We start from the raw sequence: 22,345 nt of genomic DNA on the forward strand, positions 1-22,345 counted from the left end.
TGAGGAAACAAGCTAAAAAAGAGGGAGAACAATAAAGCCAAAGTCCCACAGCTATTAAATGACAGAGCTAGGATTTGAATCCATGTTAGTTTGACTACTGCTTCTGTGTGTACTCTTACTCTGTAGGACATTCATAAACCATCTGGACCCCGTCCAGCTTGTCTCTCCATTAGAAATCTGCATAACACACATTGCGCTCTTAACTAGATTTTATGTTTGTACTATGCATTAAAGCTATTCTTTTGGAATCTTATGCTTTAAGAAATAACTTCTGCATGTGGATTTTTTAATTAATAGAAAGCTCAACAGTATATGTTTTCAAACCTCGAAACTGTTAGGCAGGTCTGTGGCAGTTATCAGAGAAAGAGATACATCAGTCTGTCAAACACAGGGCACTCTGGACCACAATGCCCAAACAAGTCACCATTCCCAGTCAAGCAACTGATAGAGCACATGATTCAGGCTGCTCTTTAGACTAATTCAATGCTAACTGTCAACAATAATCCTAGCATTACCCTCTGTGTATAGCCATATGGAAGATAACTGTAGAATTAAAAGAGAGTGACAGAGAGAGAGAGAGAGAGAGAGAGAGAGAGATTTTCCCCATGGGGCCTACAAGGTGTGCAGGAGCAGAGAAATCAGACTGTTGGATGCAGATTTACAGGGCAAGTGTGGTAGAAGGCCAGTATTCAAAGAAAAAAGAAACTTTCAGGAAGATAGTGATTGGAGAGCCTAGATCAAGGGGTCCAGAGCAAACATCAAACAGATCTAATCATGTCAGAAAGCATCATGGATCTAGAGGTCTCATTCAGCCTGGAGTAACTTTCATCATGGAGTCAGGAACAGGGAAATGTTGCTATAGCAACCTTGGCACCTTTTTTTTTTCCTTTGCCCCTTTTACACAATGAATTTTGATAATGCTTTGCAACAATTCCCCCGTCCCTCATCAGCAGCCTCATCCCCCACCAAAAAACATCTTGATTGCTACCCCATCATTTTCCCTAAGTATATCTAGACCCCTAAAAACCACAGCCACCCTAGAAAATCCATAAATACATGTGTGACAAATAAATGTTACTGTTGTTACATATCGAATTTGGGATAGTGTGTTACACAGCATTACTATGGCCACAGCTGACTTGTGCACCTAGGAAGAGTGAGCATTACCCCTCTGAACATCCCACAAGTAGCCTAAACGTGTATCTGTTACAGCACTTATTACATGTGTCTATCATTTATTTTTATTTTGCAAGTGAACATAAAGAGAATTCCTTTAATAAGACTTCATTATACACTAAGATTATAAAAAATTATCTCTATTTACCAAGAAATAGAAACGATTCAGAAGCACAAACATCTAAGTAACTCCTTTTTATTAATCTTTTCAAATAATAGGTATCACTAACTAAACTATTAAGAATTAAAAGCAAAATTGTATTAATTAAAAGAAACATGAATGTGTTTACTCGTATTTGAAGAATAGATCTTGATTTTCTCCTTTATGTTCTAAACTCTAAAAATATGTGTAACTTATATAATGAACATATTTCAGAAGATCACATTTTTATGAATGATAATATTTAATTATGTATTAATTATAGATGATATACACATAAAGAGAAAAGTTACAAAACTGTAAGGTTTTAAAAAGTATATATGTGTATATTATATATGTAAAAATATAATTAATCTGAAATATACAATTAAATATCACCATTCAAGGGGCACCTGGCTGACTCACTCAGTACAGCTTGCTCTTGATTTCAGAGTTGTGAGTTCAAGCCCCATGTTGGGTGTAGAGCTTACTTCAAAAAAAGGATCACTGCTTAAAGCTGATTTTCTAAAATGTTCAATAGGCTGTTAATCTGAAGATTCACAAAATGCCTAATTATCCCTATCTACACACAAATAGCATCTAAAATAGACCTCTATGTGTGATATCTACATTTATAACACACATAACACATAATTCATTAGGCTATGCTCCTTCTTTTCTGAAATCCCAAATCCAAGAAAATTGAATCACTTTTAAATGAACCAATGTGTTTATTAGATCTGTGGGGTGTAAGAAAACTTCAATTGCTGCTCTGTGTCATGCTGATATAGGCATAAACTCTCAGGTTAAACTTCCCTCTTTGTAGTACAAGTTTCAATTTGGATTTTAAAAAGCTTGAGGCCATCAATTTTCACATCTTTCCCCACTCCCATTTCAGAAATCAGAGAGCCAATTTCAGGAAAATACTGGCAAGTTATATGGAGGTTTAACATGTTCAAGAATAAATCTGACTTCCATTAAGGCAATTCCATTAAAATAAAGCACATTGAAACCACTTACTATTACCAGGTTTTCTGGCTTCTAATTTAATAGTCATTTATCTAAAGTCAAACAAAGTGAATAATCATGTTTTTTTTTTTTAACTACTGTACTGATCAGCTTCAAAAACTCTAAAATTTGAAACAAAATCATTAAAATGTTTCTGTCACTTTTAACTACCTCCTAACAGAACCTGCAAGGCTCTGCCTTCTTATCCCATTACACTCTTCCCCCATCACTAGAGGGCAAGGCCACTGTACCACTTTTTTATTTTTTTTAACAGACTAAGCTCCCTCCATCCTCTCTTGATCACTGGCCATTTGTCCATATACAAACCCTTTGAATCAGATAGAGAACTATTTGCTTTCTCTGTGCCTGCCCCTGGTCTCTATTCACAGTAAGGAGATCTCCTCATTTATGGAAACTGCTGTCCTACCTTGTACTATGTGGACCCAGTTCTCCGATATCAGGTGGACACTCAGTATCAATGAAGGTCATATGTACATCCCTTCATCCTATCTCTATGTACATGTTTTCTCTCTAAATTCCTCCTATTAAATAGGTTCCCAAAGAAATGAATGAACTAGATCTCATTATCAATCAAGTAAAACAATAAAAGCTAGATACAGAAATAGCAATAAAAAAGTAATAAGGTAGATATCTCTCCAGCTCTAGTAGTGGATCAGGCACATAGGAGAAACTCAATATGTGCATTAAACAAATAGTTACCAAAACTAATCATTGTTTTATAGTTACATTTAACGTGCATTTTTAAAACTACAATAGTGATACTGTTCATCTTAAAGTATGTACTAAATGTTGGTTAATAATTCATTTCTTTAGCCATTATTATTTATCCTAACCGAATGAATATCTCCAAATATTCCACAAGAGTAGCATGATCATAATTTTAAATGATACAATTTTTTTAATCATCTCTGATTAAATCTATGAAATTCATCTATAAGAGCCATCTATGATTCTCTTTATTGTCCTGTTTTCCTGTACTAGATGTTATAATAGTTGTTTGGGTGATTAAGCCCAACTTAAATAACTCAGTTGATACTTACCAAAGACCCCCTCTTTCCCTAAGATAGTACACGCAAAAGTCAGGTTGTTCTTCTTCAATACCTACTACTACTACTACTACTACTACACACACACACACACACACACACACACTTCAGTACATTAATATATACTTCATACACATATATTTATACGTTATTTATTTTTATTTATGGAAACAAAAAGCTGTGTGTGGTGTATATGCTTGTGTGTGTCTTAAAATAAATGACATAATATTGAATGTTATGTCCTGTAACTTGATTTCCACCTTTCCCTCATTCACCATATTCAATCCAGTCATATCACCCAGCAAACTTTTTTTTTTTAATTTTTAATTAATGTTTATTGATTTTTGAGAGGAGAGAGAGAGAAAGAAAAGTGGGGGAGGGGCAGAGAGAGAGGGAGAGAATCCCAAGCAGAGTTCACGCTGTCAGCACAGAGCCTGACATGGGGCTCAATCTTACAAACCATGAGATCCAGACCTGAGCCAACATCAAGAGTCGGGCACTTACCCAACTGAGTCACGCAGGTACCTGGGCCAACAAACACAATTTCTTAAAGCTTTCTTCAAAACTAATTTCAAAATCACCTTGAAAGGTGAAATTCATACAATTAGAAACAATCCAGTGAAACTGTATGTGAAAGATATAGTCAAAGAAGCTGAGATTTTAAAAGTGGCAGCCAAAAATTAAAAATGAAAGTGATCTTAATGATATGAAGTTTGACTCTTCAAATACTTTGAAAAGAAATTAATATGAGTTCTCTTTCAAGTCAGTCAACTTCGAATTTTCTTGTTTCACAACTCAAAGGTAAAGAACATATACTGTTTAATTACTTATACTATCTATTGTCATATATATACACATATATATGGAATTTGGATTCCATATATGTCACACACCCACACACTCATACACTCAACACTGATGTCTTAAAGTTTGTATGTAAAATTATCCCAAAGGTATAAATCAGCTTCTGGAGATATAAATTTCAGAAGTACACCACAGTAGTTATATGTAATTCAAAGGTATGAAATTGGGAGCCTTAATAGAATGATATGGGTAGAATACTGGTAGATAAACCTTTCGAATACTATTTACTACATATGTGACTTTGGGCAGATTATATAACTTCTTGAGTTTGAATTTCCAGGTCTGTAAATTATAGGAAGAACTCTCTGTTAAGCAACATTTCCTACACTACAAAGAAAAACTGCAAATGGAATTCACTTCCCATGAGGTCATGGTGCTCAACCCTTCTCTAGTTCAGTGGTTACATCACAGGAACAAAACGGCTTGAATGCAATCCCATCTCTAGCATAGGTTAGCTTAGTGAGAGTGCCATAGTCTAAGTCTCAGTGTACTCATCTGGATTGGGAGGACAGTAATCATATCTACCTCAATGGGCTATGGGGAAAATTTGTGAAAGTCTTTATTAAGCACTTATTACACAGTTAAGTGTCCACTACATTTTAGGTATTATGAAAATAATACAATAACACTGTATATATCCATCTTTTCCTTGAAAACCCTCTTCTCTTTTTGTGTTATGATAGGACACTCTTCTCCTTCTGTGTTATGGTTGGACACTCTTCTCATTTTCCTACTGCAATTTCGTCTCTCCTGTCTTCATCATCCTTTTACCCCTAACTGTGAGCTTTCCAGGGTTCTATCTTCAACTCGCTATTAATATTGTTCCAAAGACTTCTAATTCTAAGCAAAATACTGAAATATTTGGTGAAGGGATGAATCCAATATCCATAGGAAAGGAATTATCCTGGAGAAACTTAAGAGTAGATTTTACCAGGTACAGTCTACTTATTCCATAGAAAAGAAATGTTATGCTTTCAATTACCACCAATACCACCACCAGTGAGCCTAGCAAGAGAGTCCACAGCTTCAAAATGTAACCCGGCAAGGGCATATTTTGACAAACTAGACAATAATATTCATATTCTTCATTTAAATTGGAAAATGCCAAAGACAAAAATGAGTTAGTGAAGAAATATTTATTGTGAATGTACACAGTGTCAAGCCCTATGCTAAGAGCTCTTACATACACATTTTCATCTGATCTTACTTGCTATACAACACTGTACATAACAGGCTCTTCTTACATGGCTGATGATGAAGGTGTGGGGAAAAAAAAAAAAAACAACAGCAAAGTCTAGATGGGGATAATCTATATGCTTACAACAACAATGAACTCCCATTTTCTGTCTGCCTAACATGGCCATGCTTTCTTACTAAGCCTCTAAGAGTGAATGAATCTTTATCTTCATTGAGAAAAGATTAACGACTATATAATGTGGCAATTACCTTCTGGGTAATAATGTATATTTATAGGAGATTGCAGTTTGTGATTACCTCACCCTGTAGAGAGGAGAAAAAAGGAGAACAAATATGGACTATTTTCTATAGAAGCGTTTCCTTTAAAAAAGAAATGAAAGTTACAGTGAATAGACTTACCTTTTGACAGAGTTTATTTTGATTTAATACGTACAATTAATCTGAGAGACTTTTGTGCTAGTCAGCATGACCTACCTATTTAAAAAAAGTTTTAATTCCCAGGAAGAATAAAGTTATAAAGCATCTGAGTAGATCTATGATAATGCCCCTCTTCTGACTTTGTAACCTTTAGAAAAAAGTTGACTGACAGGAACCACAAGACTGGTGACAGACCAGAGCTGCAGCAATTGGTGTCAGTTCTGTCCCCTATCTCTACTCCTTCTGCTTTTCTCAAGTGAGAGAACCAGCATGGCCCAAAACATAGCCCAAACTTCAGTGTCTGCTCAGAACAAGGGGTAAACAATGTCCTGAAATTAGGGGATGCATTTCCAGGGCTCGGAACCATGGTCGAGATTAGTAGCTGACTACATGTTCGTCTTTATTTAACTTACATTTTTTTTCTAATGCTTTGGATGAAGAATACACAATTAGATAAGACCGAAGGATTGAGCTTGGAGCACTCTAATTTCCTCTAATTAACCTAAAACTGATTCTGTTATCAGGGTTCATAAATCTGGCACAGATATGTATGTATATAAATGTATAAATATGTATATGTGTACATATACACATATATGCTCATTTGCTTTTCTACTTTGGTGACTTCATTCTTCAGATACTATAACTTCTAGAAAAGTATTATCCACTGGGGCGCCTGGGTGGCTCGGTCGGTTGAGCGTCCGACTTCGGGTCAGGTCATGATCTCACGGCCTGTGAGTTCGAGCCCCGCGTCAGGCTCTGTGCTGACCGCTCAGAGCCTGCAGCCTGTTTCAGATTCTGTGTCTCCCTCTCTCTCTGCCCCTCCCCTGTTCATGCTCTGTCTCTCTCTGTCTCAAAATAAATAAACGTTGAAAACAAAAAAATTTAAAAAAAAAGAAAAGTATTATCCACTGAACAGTATTATGGATGAGAAACCAACCCATCAGGTGATAACAATAAAACACTAGAAAATATGATTCATGCTGATTAAGGAGTTGTGTTGATGAGGTATTAGGAGGTTTCAGGAGGCAGAGCCCACTTTTGGTCTCAGTTTTTAGTTTGGTTTGATTAGTTTGGTTACTTTCTCCATCAGCAGAAAAGTAAACCGTACTTTGATCCAATATACAAAGTTATAACATCCTTTCAGAAACTTTCTTTATATGTTCACTGTAATTGTTCAATTAAAATGTACCTTTTTGGGGCTAAATCTTATAAAGAATCCCTATTAAAGGCAAGTCCTGAATACAAGTTAAATACAAACTAACCATAAATTTAATTTAAGATTTTAAACCTATTTCTAACTTAAAGAAAGGTTAAAGCAATCTACTTTTAATTAAATATATCTATGGCAACTTAATTCCAAACCTTAAGGTTCTGCAACCCAATTTCTCATGATAAAAATATTACTAAAACTCATCTGCACTGAATGACAATCTTCCATTCCTCTCGGCTCTCTGAATCCATTATCTCTCTCATGGGAATGAATGCTTTGCTATGACTGATGATGAATAAGATATATAGGACAAATGATGCACTTTTTCATTTAAAAGACTAAAAAGGAAATTCACTTTAGTCTCCTTTCTGCCTAGTTTCATTAAAATCTAAATACAGCTATTCTAAGAGATTTTTTCTAGCTCACTTCAGTTTGACAAAAAATGTCTCATGTATCATTTAAATCAATTACAGATTCTCTGAAAATATACCTCATAAGTTTCATTTTCATACTTTTGGTTTAAAAATACACACAATCACCAAAATAAATAAGCAAAAAAATAAATCCTTTAAAAAAGCCACTATCGTGAAAGAGTACATTATTTATTACTAAATTATATTCTAAGAGCTGTTTCAACTTTAGAAACTGCTTAGGAAAAAAAACTTTATATAATTCTTTATTTCCTAAAATATCTTTATAAAGTGCTATCTTAGAATAATATCAAAATCTCAATTTAATTTTATGACTAGGTGACCTTAGATAATTATTGCTAGTTAAAAGGACACCAGCCATTTCCCCTGCTAGATGAGAAGGTTATGTTCCCCCTTTTGCATTGGTGAATTTCCACTATTTAGCACAGTGTTGCCACATAGAAGGCGTTCAATAAATACTGCTACTTCTGGGGAAGAAAAGTAGGGAGGGAGGAAGGTGAAATTGTTGAATTTCAATTCCACACCCTAACTTAAAGGACTCTAGCAGATATCTTTTTTTTTTAATAAACCTACTTTAAAAAAATCACTATATACTCACATACAACTATGTATTTAGTGAATTGGAATATTATTTGGGAGATTCTACAATGTTAACAAAGTAAGTACCTTATTTTAAGATTATATTCTGTAATTTCAGGGGGAGAAAAAAAGAAAACTTGGATTTTACTTGCCCAAATTTCAGATGTAATGGTAATAGTATAGACTTATTTTTATACTATTTTAGAAGCCTTGGATAAATTGCTACAAAGTTCATTGCTTGCTTTTCAGTAGATTAAGAAATAAAGTTCCACGCTCCTGGGGGGCTCAGTTGGTTGAGTGTCGACTCTTGATTTCAGCTTAGGTCTTGATTTCACGGTTCGGGACCTAGCTCCACATTGTCTCTGTGCTGACAGTGCAGAGCCTGCTTGGGATTCTCTCTCTCCCTTTTCTCTGCTCCTCCCCTATGCACACAAGCACTTTCTCTCTCAAAATAAATAACTAAACATTAAAAAAAAAAAAAAAAAAAGTTCCATCTTCTTTTCCCTAAGAACCCAGACCCTTTTGTAAACCTTCAGCTTCTTAATGTTTAAGTTACTAGCCTTGTTCAGGGTTGTTGATATTAAGGATAGATCCAAGGAATAGAAGGAAGGGAGGGTGGGAAGGAGGGAAGAATGAAAAAAATGGAGGGAGGAGGGGAAGAAAGGAACAAAAGGAGGGACAGGGAAGGTGCAGGCAAGGCAGGAAGGAAGGGAAAAAGAAACCAATGCACAAAAAATGTTTTCTTCTTCTTTGAATGGAAATGTACACAATACACTCTTGTAGTTATTTAAAGAAGATGGGATTACTTAGAAGCAAATAAACTCAGAAATGTCTCTAGTGATTTGAGTTCCCTCTAAATCATATTAAGAGAACTCTGGGTAGCTATATCCTGGTGATTCTCCATTTCTCCATGCTAGGAACAACCTTAAGATCCTTCCGAATTTCTTAGACCTGCTCGAGGCCTTGGAGGCTGACGTTAGTAGATGGCAATTCCGAGACTCCCGTGCACTCCAGCTGCAAGTTGGGACTGGCCAATGGAAGATCTTGGCATAAGAGAAATGAAGATATTTAACACCCACTCCACCCCTGCTTCATTCTGGCCATGGCTGCCTTTTCCCTGGCCACAGATCCCATGATCAGATGCCTCGTTTATGACTCCAGCTCTATGTTCCAGGAACCATCCCCTCCTTTCTCATACCTACGGCAAAAGAGCCAACAGCTTCCAATTCTAGTTGTTCCCTTAACCCTCACCAGCCTTCTGTAAGGAGCCCTTCATGAAACTCTCCAGTGACAACCGAACATACCATCTGTGTCCTGCTCTATGACTGATACAGAGGATAAAATCTTGTGACTCTCCAGAAAAACTCTTAAATAGAAGCAAGTCTATGAATAACTACCACCTAGAGATGATGGCCTTGTTCACTGGAGCCAAGCACACTTATCAGTCAACTGAGATAGCAAGAATAAAGAAAGCAAATTACAGTAGCCTGGGTTAAAAACAAACACGCAAACTTCTATAATGTGCCCAGAGTTGTGAATTCACCTCAGTCCTGATCAAGCTCTGTTGTCACTTATTTCCCCCTAATTAGGATGAATATATTTAATAAACTTCTTCATATATCCATCCATAAAGCAATGTCTAGATTAAGCATGTATGTGCCCAGCATGTCTGTTTCATGTGGTAAATATATCAGATGTATTACACTGATATATGTGTATATATATATATATATATATATATATATCAGTATATATACATGTAACAGTATAAAAATATCTGTTTATCATATAGGCATAATTCATTTACATTTTTAATGAGTAATGTTTAATTACATGGACATGGTTACTCATATAACAATAGCCTTTTAAAAATATCTTCCTAAATGTTGCATTATTATTTTTACAGAAACAATTAAAGCACTAAGTGTTTAGTGATACCTCTGTAGGCTAATTCAGAAGTTAAAAACTAATGAACGTTTCTTAAATTATAGTAAATATTGTTCATTGCAGAGCCAAGTAGAAAATTGGATTAAAGGCTTGCCCACAGTCCCATAACATGACCATGTAAGACTCTTGTTAGTCTGTCTGGCCTGCCGTAACAGGTGGCTTAAACAACAGACCTTTATATCTCATAGTTGTGAAGTCTGAGAAGTTTAGAATCAAAGTGACAGAAGAGGTGGCTCCCAGTGAGGGCCCTCTTCCTGGCTTGTAGACTGCCTTCTCACTGTGTCTTCACATGGGACAAAGTGAGAAAGAGTGCTCTGGTCTCTCTTCCTCTTATTTTAAGGGCACTAATCCCATCATTGGGTCCCCATGACCTCATCTAAATCTAATTACTTCTTAGAGACCTCACCTTCAAACACCATCATACTGGGGGTTAGGGCTTCAACACATATTTTGAGGGTGGTGGGGGAGACACAAAAATTCAATCCTTAACAGCCACCTAAAGAAGACTCTTTCCAGCATCATGTTTAAATTGAGCCTTAATTTTATTTTCTTCTGCTGAAAGCCTTGTTTCATATCCTAAAATTTTCTAACTTTCCAGATGGTTTCTCCATTCTACCATTTTCCTCCCAGGGAACCTCCTCCCAGGAAACATCATGGGGTCTTCTTCACCTGGTCCCTTGCTAATTGTCTATTTAATGACAACTTCTCTTTCCACTTTACTCTTTGCTAAACCTGAGACACTTGTTCCTGCATACCATGTCTTCCTCTTTCTTGATTCATTCCCTCATTTAGTGGGTATCCATACATAATTTCCTAAGGAAGAATGCTTTGAAGATAAACTTTCTGTATCTCTACATATCTGCGAATGCCTCAGCTCTGCCTAGGTATCCAGCTGCAAGTTGGGAGTGGCCAATGGAAGATGCTGGCATAAGAGAAATGAAGATATTTCACACCCACTCTACCCTTGCTTCATTCTGGCTGTGGCTGCCTTTCTCTCTGGCCACAGATCCTGTCATCAGACTCCTCGTTTATGACTCCAGCTCTATGTTCCAGGAACCATCCCCTCCTTTCTCATACCTACACCAAAAGAGCCAACAGCTTCCCATTCTAGTTGTCCCCTTAACCCTCACCAGCCTTCTGTAAAGAGCCCTTCAATAAACTCTCTCCAGTGACAACCAAATTTCCTCCACCCCAGCAATCTGAAATAATTGTTTCATTGTTCCTTACCTTCCACTGTAAGTGACATGCCCATCTGATTCTTTCCTAGGTGACATGTGTTTATCCCTCCTTCTAGAAAATTTTCCTAAATAAAGAATATATAGGTCACTGCTTTTAGGGTGCACATTGCCTACTATGTGCTAGGAAAAGAGAATATATCTGTGACTTCCCCATGAAGATAGAAGGGAAGAGATGAAAAGGAAGAATATAAGATATTACAACAGCCACTAGCATATAAATAATACAAATCCTCAAAAAAGGAGGGCAATGCATCATCAACATTAAACTCTACCCTAAGACTGTGACCCAGAAGATCTGTTATTTACCATGGAATCTTCATTTTACCAACATCCAGGTTACTCTGCTTCAAGTGATATATGGACCACTTACTCAGAAAACTTGTTTGAGACTTAACAAAGCATGATGAAGATGAAATTGATCTCTAGTAGAGGAAACATCAAAATCCTGTTTAAAATAAAGCAAAACTGGGGTGACTGGGTGGCTCAGTTGGTTAAGTGTCTGACTTCAGCTCAGGGCATGATCTCAGGGTTCATGAGTCCGAGCTCCACATTGGGCTCTGTGCTGAAAGGGTGGAGCCTGCAGCCTGCTTCAGATTCTATCTCCTTCTTTCTCTGCCCCTCCCCTGCTTGTGCTCTCTGTCTCTCAAAAATAAATAAATATTTAAAAATGTGAAAAAAATAAAGCATAATGATTTTGCTACAATACAGAGAAAGAATATAATAATATATCTCATTGCTGAGCTTTTTAGAACTTTGAATAAAATAACTGAAATTCTGTAATACATATCTCTTTATCACAAAAAAGACTTAAAAATTCACAAAGTTGGTAAACCTAACTTTTTAAAGAAAATGTTTATTTTTGAGAGAGAGACAAGGAACATGAACAGAGGAGGGGCAGAAAGGGAAGGAAACAGAGGATCCTAAGTGGGCTCCATGCTGACAGCAAAGAGCACAATGCAGGTCTTAAACTCATGAATTGTGAGATCATGACCTGAGCCAAAGTCAGGGCTACTCAGGCGCCCCGGTAAACTTAACTTTCAAAAAAAATTATTGAAAATACTTGAACAGAAACAAAGCCATTGTACTGAACCATGGGGTGCTTTAAAATATCTAATATACAATGTGAAAAGCGTACTGTATATTTGTGTAATTCAGCAGGCCTAATGGAAGAGAAACATTATTCTAGCAATGAGAGGCCAGAGTGGAAACCAAGCTACCGATTTCCAACAAAGAACCTTAATACAGGGAACTGGTTACACAGGAGGTCAAAGAACTAAGAATTCAAATGGAGATTAGCAATAACAGGAATCTGGTAACACCCCTAAGGGAGAGGCAGGATTACTGGAACTCAGAAGCCAGGGCCATCCAACAAAAGGTGGCAATAAGGCAACCCTGCCTGGCAGGAGCTGAGCTCAGGACAGAAAATCAACAAGAGCTACAAGGCATACCTGCTGCATGAGAAACATCCAGCCTCACTTTAGATAGATAGAAGGGTAGGCAAGGGATTGGCGGGGGGGGGGGGGGGGGGGGGCGGCCATTCCTTGGCTTCTCCCTCCTCCCACCCTCAAGCTATCCATTAGTATCTCCCATCAAGCCAACTCAAGAGAAGCAGAGGCCAAGGGAGCTGGGGAAATGTGGTGCAGAGCAGGGTGGGGGAAAGAATCTTCGGGCAAATAATCAAGGCACAGTAAAATATCTGAATTTGGTAAGAACATCAATAACCAAGGCAACTCAAGAGAATTGAAAGCACATATTCATATATAATCTTGTACTCAAATGTTCATAAAAGCATATTCACAATAGCTAAAAAGTAGAAACCACCCAATGTTCTGCCAGTAAGGAATGGATAAATAAAACATGGTGCATCTATACGGTAGAATATTATCCAGCCACAAAAAGGAATAAAGGACTGTTACGTGCTACAAAATTAATGATCCTTGAAATCATTATGCTAAGTAAAAGAAGGTGGAAAGAAAAGGCTACATGTTGCATGATTCAATTTATAGGAAATGTCTGACACAGGCAAATCCACAGAGGCAGGAAAGAGATTAGGTAGTTGCCAGAGAACACAGGCGTAAAAGCATTTGGGACTAACTGCTAACAGTTAGATGTTTCTGTTTAGTAGGATAGAAATGTTCTGGAATCAGACAGTGATAATAGTTGCACAACCTAAAAGGTACACCAAAACCACTGAGGTGTTTACTTTGAAATGGTAAATTTTATGATATGTGAATTATAGCTCAACTTTTAAAATGTTAAAAAAAGAAAGAAAATAACTAAGAAGTGGGAGTATGTAATAAGCCTACAAAATTTCAGCCAAAAGTCATTTAGTCTCCTTCGTTGTTGGGCAGTAGCATTGCACAACTGTATTACTATCCAAGGGCATTGACATTTGCTGAGAAAATGTGGTATTTTCAGGTTCCTAATTTCATAATGCATCTGAGGTGCTTCTCCCACTGATTTATAAGCAACTAAGATGGCTAAGTGACTTTTTCAGGAACGCATGATGAAAGGTGGGTCTCTGTCAGTCAAAATTAAAATTAGTAAGGGCGCCTGGGTGACTCAGTTGGTTAAGCTGCTGACTTTGGCTCAGGTCATGATCTCATGGTTCATGAATTCGAGCCCCACATAGGGCTCTATGCTGACAGCTTGGAGCCTGGAGCCTGCTTCGGATTCTGTGTCTCCCTCTCTCTCTAACCTTCCCCCGCTAGTGTTTGGTGTCTCTTTCTCTCTTTCTCTCTCTCTCTCTCTCTCAAAAATAAACATTATTTTTTTTAATTAAAATTAATATTTTCAGTTTCACATGAAGGACTGCCAAGCAAAGTTTTCCTTGTTAATTTTTTTTAAGATCTATAATACAATTTGAATATAAAATGAATAGTTTAGTTGTGATCAAGAGGCAGAGATGTTGATAGATGTTATCATCGGTCGCACTTGGGGCCACATGTGACTGTTTAAAAAACAAAACAACACTTCTTTAAGGAAATATCTAACTTGATAAAAGAATAATATTAATTATGTCCCTTCCTTTTATGTAAGTGGTGAGTTTAATAAAGTCACATTAATGGATAAAATTATAAAAATTTCAAAAGACAAACACTGAAGAACAATCATAAACCAAGTAATCTTACAAACATTAACTGTAAGGGAAATACCAAAACTGAAACCTAACAAAAAGTATTGTATAACCCAAACAGCATAAATTTTTAACAGGATATTTATGAAAAAGCAAAACGAGGCTAGAAAATTATCATTTATGTCACAGAGCTCAACATCTACCTTTTAGCATTAAGGTCTCTAACAGTATTTTCCTAAAATCCCAGGAGGTAAGGATGCTTCCCTATAAAAATAATCACATCAGACATTATAGCAAAGCTCTCTGATCCAGCACAACTGGGGCAAAAGTTGGTACATATTTTGAAAATATTGGTTAAATCAGAGAATAAAATATGTATATGCATATGTATACACACACATACACACAAACAATAAAATTTTTGTTTTAACTTAAAATAGAAATATAAATATTCACCCATATTCTGATGTAAGATTAAAGGCATATCTTCTTAGGTCCTCTGATTAGGATTCTGTAGTATCTTTCTTAAATGAACCTACACCTACAATGCAACATTTATATTTCCAATTCCCTTTGGATCATAATGGAAAGAAAGCTAAAAGGTACACACAGAGTAATCTGCATATGAAATTGTTAGATTTATATCATTTTCTCACAGTTCACTTGCGCATACTTAATTCAAAATCATTTTTTTCCAACTTGTCCTTGCTGAGATTTTCCCAATACTTAATAATTTTCTTTGCTGTCACACTTACAGTTCATCACTTTATATAATGTTATATTGCAGAATTATAATGAGAAGAATTGGCATTCACAGGATTTGAATGGGGTGGGAAACTGGCTCGCTAACAAGCACTCAAGGTAACTGGCAGCAGAACTGCATACATGTATAGACTACAGTTTACTATCCATGCATGCTCACTATCCTGGGGAAAGTTGTCATTATCATTTACAGTGAGCCTGTCAAGCAGAAGTAAATTCAGTGTGTTTGGTAAGTGGACATCAGCTAAGTAAACCTCTACTCCATGTAAACGGAACAATCTATCCATGAAAACAGATAAAAGGGGTGAGAGTATCAACATCAGGTTGGAAAGCTAGAGAAATTCTTGACAACTTCCTACAAAAAGCCTTGGCTGATTAGTTATTTTAAGTTTAGATATGTCAAAGAGGCCATGTCTCACCATGGTGCTGAATTGGCTAATAGTCCTAAAGCCTTCCACCTCTACCTCATAGTTGCCACCCTTTTGCCAAAATAAACAATATCAAGAGTCCTCAGACCAGAAATTTTCTTTTTAAAAACATCACAAATCTCTAATAAGCCAAACTTAGGAGAAGCCACATAACAAAAATGCACTCACAGAGAACCCCTTGAAGTTCCACTTGAATCCAGAGGTCAGTAGAGATTCCAGAAAAAAACCTTCTCAACAGTCAATGTAGACAAGCCAACTCTACTCTGCTCCAACCCCCCCCCCCAAAAAAAAAAGAGAGCCTTTATGATAACTAGAATATCAAAGAATCTGTAAAATTCTGTAAAATTTACACTTTATGTGTTTGTTTGTTTGTTTGCCATGGGGTCATTCATACTATTATTCCCAAATTTTCATGAGCTTCCATCAATAAAAGAGGATTCTGCTTCCATGCCCTATTGACATAAGGCTGGGCCAAATTATTTAGTTAATGAAATGGAAGTGCAAATCACATTTGTCACTTCTAAACTGAAGCTTTGAAAGCCATAACAGGTTTCCTCCATTGTACTTTCTCTCTGTCAGGAGTTCAGCATGTTCCACACAGGGGCTGCCCCATCACCCTTGATCCTGGGAAGAATTTGACCCTTGGGACTGAGCCACAACTGATAATTATAGCCTTTGTTGTTGCAAAGCATTAAGAGTGTTTTTTTTTTTTGTTTGTTTTGTTTTTTTGTTTTTTTGTAACATGCCACACTACAGTGAAAGCTAACATTTATTTGAAGGAAAAGAATACAAAGGAGGTTGACATCAGAACTATACCTTCTAACCATAAAAGGCTTCTAAACCAATAAATAATCATGAATTTTCAGATGAGTGTTTCCCCAACTGTGATTATGTGAATCAGTGATTATGAATCAGTTACTTAAAATTTTTTTTTCAAATCTATTACAGACCAAATCCTATGTAAAATGTAATACAATGTATTATTAGAAAATCAAAAGAAGACTTTCAAAATTTATGGCCCAATTTTTGTATGACCATTATCAGATTCACCAGAAAAAAAAAAAAAAAAATTACTCAGTCAAACTGCTACTAAAATTTCTAAGTGCTTACAATCCCAATTTCTGGCAATATATCACTGAAAAAGAATTACAGTGCATGGAACCACACTGGCCCACACACTTTGAGTAGCAAACACTGTTTCAGAGCATGTGGAATTAAGAAATATAAAGGCTTTTTGTGATGACGTAAACTTCTGGGGAATTATATAACTGAAAACAAAATTATAGATAAATTTTGTCCAGGAAACAGGAAAAATTCTCCTTAATATCCTCCCTACTCTGTAAAAATATCTGTGGTTCCTTTTTTCTACAGGCATGAAAATCAGGGTTGTTTTTTTTTTTTGTTTTTTTTTTTTTTTAGTCTATCAGTGATAGACATTTAGGTTATTTGAAAAGTGCCTAGCTCCCAGACTTAGTAATTTTAAATGAAATGTTTTCAGTTATAGCAAATAGAACCCAATTATTTTATATTGACATATGTAGTTTACTACCTTTTTCTCTACTTATTATCATCTAGTGACTGGAAAGCACCTAGTTTTCTTCAATTATGTAGCAAGCTGCAATAAACCTGGTTTGGTTCCAAAACTCCAAGTATATTTTAAATCACATTTAATTTTCTAAAGAATGAATCTGTGCTGTATTGAAGATGATTCAAAGTTTTAGAAATTCATCTCGAACCTTTAAAGTAGTTTCTGGCTTGCCCAGAAATACTTTTTTTGGGTGGTAAGACTCCAATCTTGATGAATGTCATTATACATCCACTGTCCTGGGCTGCTGCTGCAGCTGCTTAAAAAGCTAGTTTGTAAAAAATGACTGAAAGGAAGAGAAATGATTGTTTCATTTTCTCTCAAATAAAGAAAAATACATGTAATATATTTAAAGTGAAGTTGCTTTCCAAGTTTTAAAAATGTGGATAGCAAAAGCTAAATCCGCCTTGGTTTGGGCAAAACAGAGACTAAGTCATTTGACTCTTGAAAGAGTCAACTACCATTTGAAATTAGTAGTAATTTGTTTAATAAGAAAAAAAAGACCATTACAAATGGGAGAGGTTTTTTTCAGTCTCATCAATTAACATTTCTATTGCACTGAATAAGGTATAAAATGTTTTCACATTACAATCTAGTTAGTATCTACTGCAACCCAGTTTAAGCAGGTAAGACAAATATCACTTTATCCCCACTGAGCCAAAGGAAGAACCATGTTTCCAGAACTCAATTATAATTTCAAACTCTTTTTTTTTCCTCCATACCAATTCTGGGCAATTTCTTTCTTAAAGATCATCTGTATTTGACTATTCTAAGTAGTTGTACCTAAAATATCGTCAAATCAGTTGGCAAAAAAATACACCAGAAAAACAAATTATTTACCAGCAATTTTTTGAGCAAGACCAGAAAAGGAACGTATAATGTGGTACATTTCTAAAATGATCAGAAGAGGAGAAAAATTCATCATAGTATTTTGATTACAGATATAACTTTTCATAATACAGAATTTAAGTCTAGACATTAATTTTAAATTATTCTGAAAAAATATCAAAAATGTCTAGTCATTCAGACAAAAACTAAATTAAAATTTTCCTTTTCAGGTCAATTTAACCATTAGTAGAAATAAGGTTTTTGTTGCTGGTGTCTGAGCAGTCTGCCTAGTACTGTTTTTCTCATAAACTCTGTTACTTCTGGTACATGATTTTCCAGAACATAAAAGTTTTTCAGAAACACATGGATTACATTACAGCAGAGATACCAGCACCACGTGGAAGCGAAGATTCTACAAAGTCTGTGGTTCTATCTGAAGAGTCAGATACTTTTAATCATTAACTTTCATAGAGTTAAACATATGAACTAGAACAAATCTGTTTCAAGTAAATAAATAAAATAGTACAACTGACTTTAAATCTTTCGAAACACTTACTGAAGTCTCCAGTGAGAAAAACTCCTTCTGCTCCTGGGGCCCATTCTTTGCAGTACAAACCACCATCAGCACATCTGTGGACACCAAACGATTCATAACCTCTGGAAAACTTATCAATACCACCTTCGTTCTCTCCGATGTTGTTCAAAGTCTCATTAAACTTCTTATACCTTTAAAGAAGTGCAAAAGAAGGAAGTTAGAAAATAAAATTGTCTTCCAAGAAAGCTACAATAATTAAGCAAATGTGTTACTCTTATTCAGAAAAAGATTTTAAAAAAAGATATTAAAGAGGAATAACGTGAATAATTTCACTTATTGGTAGCGGTTACCTCAGAGGATAAAATCATTCTTATCTGAAATAAAATGAACGAATCTCACATTTTTGAAATAATTTCATGTATTTTGGTATAAGAGAGAAAATATGACTCTATATTCCATGAAATTTTAAAATCAACATTATAGCAACTTCTACGTCGAAAGAGGATAATGAAGGAAGATCCTTATACGTCTCTCTTCTAACGCCTAAGAAAATAAAAGTAGTCAAAAGCCAGCAAGATAAATAAAATGACCTTCCAGTAGGGTTTGGCACCCTTTTCCTGTTAAGGGGTAGATAGCAAATTGGTCCATTTTGCAATCACTTAACCATCTCTCTGAAGCATGAAAATTGCCGCAGACAATATGTAAATGAATGGGTATGGTGGTGCCAATAACATGTTATTTGTCAAGCAGTTATTGGCGAAATTTAGCCTGTGGGCTGTAGTTTGCTGAGCTCTGCCCTATAGTAACTAAGCATGGAAAGAACATACTACATCAGGTCAAACTGTAAAAGCTAGTGGCCACAAGAAGAAACCGAACATTCCTTCCCAAGCAGGACCAAGAAGAGTACATGCTGGTTCCTGACTCTCTCCCAGGTCCCAAGCCCATAAAGCTATACCAAAAACATGCTGTTATCTTCACTAACACCAACAAACCTAGGGAGAAGCTGGGACAAAACAGGTAAAACTGGAGAAGTGAAACATGTGGTAGGTACTTTCTGTCCGAAGTGAAGTCTCCAGAACAACGAACTGAGCAATTAATAAGCTTCTCTGCACTTCCCCAGACCCTGAGGGGTGAGCAATAGAACCCCAGGAGGATGGCATGAATCCAGGTAGGGGATACACAAGGAATATACAGCATGAGAAGCTGATTAATAAAGGACACTCCAAGTGAGCTGAACAGAAAATGCATCTTTCCAAAGATTTGGAAATTCTTACAAGTATTTCACACTGTATTTCAATTTTAATTAAAAGTGAACTGAAAAAAAAAAAAAAGAGAGAGAGAGAGGGAGAGATGGGGATTATATGATGAAACAATAGAATGAGAATAAAATGAGACTGTAGAGACCTAATGAAACAAAATAAGGAACAAAATCTATCATTGGAAAATAATCAGAATTGGTAAGAACCAAAATGCACACACGGTAAAAATGCAAATTATTCAATGAGTAAATAATTGGAAATTTATATAATTAAATAGAGAAGAAGACAAAGAAATGGAATAAATTAAAGACAAGCTAAGAGATACACAAAATCAACAAAAAATGATCTAAAGAAGGATAGCTAGTATAAGGACTCTGAAGAACAAAACCAAATAAAATGGATGCAAAAAATATAAAGCTGGAAAATTTTTCCTTAAGAATTAAATCTGTGTATCAAAAAGAGCATACTGTGTTTTAAGAAAAATTTGGAAAAAAAGCACACAAACACACAAGTGCAACATCTCCCAATTTAAGCTATTGAAATTCAAAGTATAAACAAACAACTCTTCAGACAACCAGCTACAGAAAAGGAAGCAGAGGGAGGTTTTGGGTTTTGTTTCCTTCTATTTTGTTTTTTCCAAAGGAACATTACATTAAAGAGCAGAAGATAATGCCAAGCCCACACATTTCAGGGAAGGAAAGGGAGTAACCTAAGGGTATTATAGGAGGCAAGTTCCCACTCACACCTAAGGAATTCTTTAAGTAGTGTCAAATTAAAAACTAATCTTAAATTTATGACACTAATGAACTATGGTTGAAGGAGGAAACAAAAACAAAACTAGGCAATTAAAAGATTAAACACACACACACAGAGGAATTAACTGTCATTGCAGCAGTGTTGCTGAACCGAGTCAGTAAATACAGAACGATGGCAAGGTGATTGTGCAAATGTGTGAATGTGATAACAAAAAAAAGAATCTCAAGGGATAAAATAAGTTTTATTATAAAAACAAAAAAAAAAAAAACAAAAAAACAAAACCAAAATGAGTGAAAAGAAAATGGAAGAAAATACAGGAGTAGTCGGACCCCCATTTTAAAAGAGTAATTGATCACTAAAATTAAGGTTGTCTTCATTATAATTTTTAATCTCTTTTTAAAAAGATTTTTAATGTTTATTTATTTTTAAGAAAGAGAGAGACAGAGTGTGAGCAGGGAAAGGGCAGAGAGAGAGGGAGACACAGAATCCATAGCAGGCTCCAGGCTCTGAGCTGTCAGCACAGAGTCGGATGCGGGCCTCAAACCCAGACCCCAAGATCATGACCTGCGCTAAAGTCAGATGCTTACCCGATTGAAGCACCCTGCCACCCACTGGCCACTCTTTATTTTTGTTCAAGTATAATTAACACACAGTGTTATACTAGCTTCAAATGTGTAATACAATCATTCAACAATTCTATACATTACTCCGTGTCCATCACAATAAGTGTACTCTTAAACCCCTTTACTTTACCCATTCCCCGCAACTACCTCTCTGGCAGCCACCAGTTTTTCTCTATATTTAAGAGTCTTTTTATTTGTCTCTTTTCTTCTTTATTCATGTGTTTCTTAAATTCCACATAGGAGTAAAATCATATGGCATTTGTCTTTCCCCGACTCACTTATTTCATTTGGCATTCTAGGTCTCTCCATGTTGTTACAAATGGCAAGATCTCACTCTTTTGTACGGCTGAGTCATGTAATATACATATACATATATATACATAAATGTGTGTGTGTGTGTGTGTATATACATACATAAAATGATATACATATATCACTTTTTATGTATCCACTCAACTATCAAAGGACATTTGGGTTGGATCCAGACCTTGGCTTTCTAAATAATGCTGTAATAAACATAGGGGTGCATATATCTTTTTGAATTAGTGTTTTCATTTCCCTTGGGTAAATAGCCAGTGGTAGAATTACTGGGTCATATGTAACCCTACTTTTAATTTTTTTGGGAAAACCCCATACTGTTTTCCGCAGTGGCTGCACCAGCTGCATTCCCACGAAAAGTGTATAAAGGTTTCTTTTTCTCCACCCCTCACCAACACCTGTTCTTTCTTGTCTTTTGTTTTTAGCCATTCTAACAGGTATGAGCCTTTCTGACAGGTATGACAGGTATCTTATTGAGGTTATGTTTTTCATTTCCCTGAAAAGTGATGCTGAGCATCTTTTCATGTGTTTGTTGGCTATCTGTATGCCATCTTTGGAAAAATGTCCATCCAGGTCCTCCACCTGTTTTTAAATTGCATTTATTTCTTCAGTGTTAAATTGTAGAAGTTCTGCATATATTTTGGTTATTAACCCCTTATCAAATATACCATTTGAAATTCTCTTCTCCAACTCAGGAAGGTTGCCTTATTGTTTTGTTGATGGTTTCCTCTGTTGTGCAAAAGGCTTCTATTTTGGTATAGTCCCAATAGTTTAATTAGGTTTTTGTTACCCTTGCCTGAGAAGACAATATTTAGAAAAATGTTTCCATAGCCAATGTCAAAGAAATTACTGCCTATGCTTTCTTCTAGAAATTTAAGGTTTTAGGTCTCACATTTAAG

At 35.9% G+C, this 22,345-nt stretch overlaps 1 protein-coding gene across 1 annotated transcript in view; it reads right to left on the bottom strand.

Moving 5' to 3' along the window:
• GBE1 (1,4-alpha-glucan branching enzyme 1) overlaps window positions 1-22,345 on the bottom strand; it is a 267,235-nt gene that overhangs the window by 194,391 nt on the left and 50,499 nt on the right. Inside the window, exon 2 of the mRNA XM_049628001.1 lies at window positions 18,512-18,681. Coding sequence (XP_049483958.1) covers window positions 18,512-18,681 — 170 coding nt within the window. The remainder of the gene's footprint in view (window positions 1-18,511; window positions 18,682-22,345) is intronic.

This window comes from Panthera uncia, chromosome C2 (assembly GCF_023721935.1).
Source record: "Panthera uncia isolate 11264 chromosome C2, Puncia_PCG_1.0, whole genome shotgun sequence".
NCBI classification, from domain to species: domain Eukaryota; kingdom Metazoa; phylum Chordata; class Mammalia; order Carnivora; family Felidae; genus Panthera; species Panthera uncia.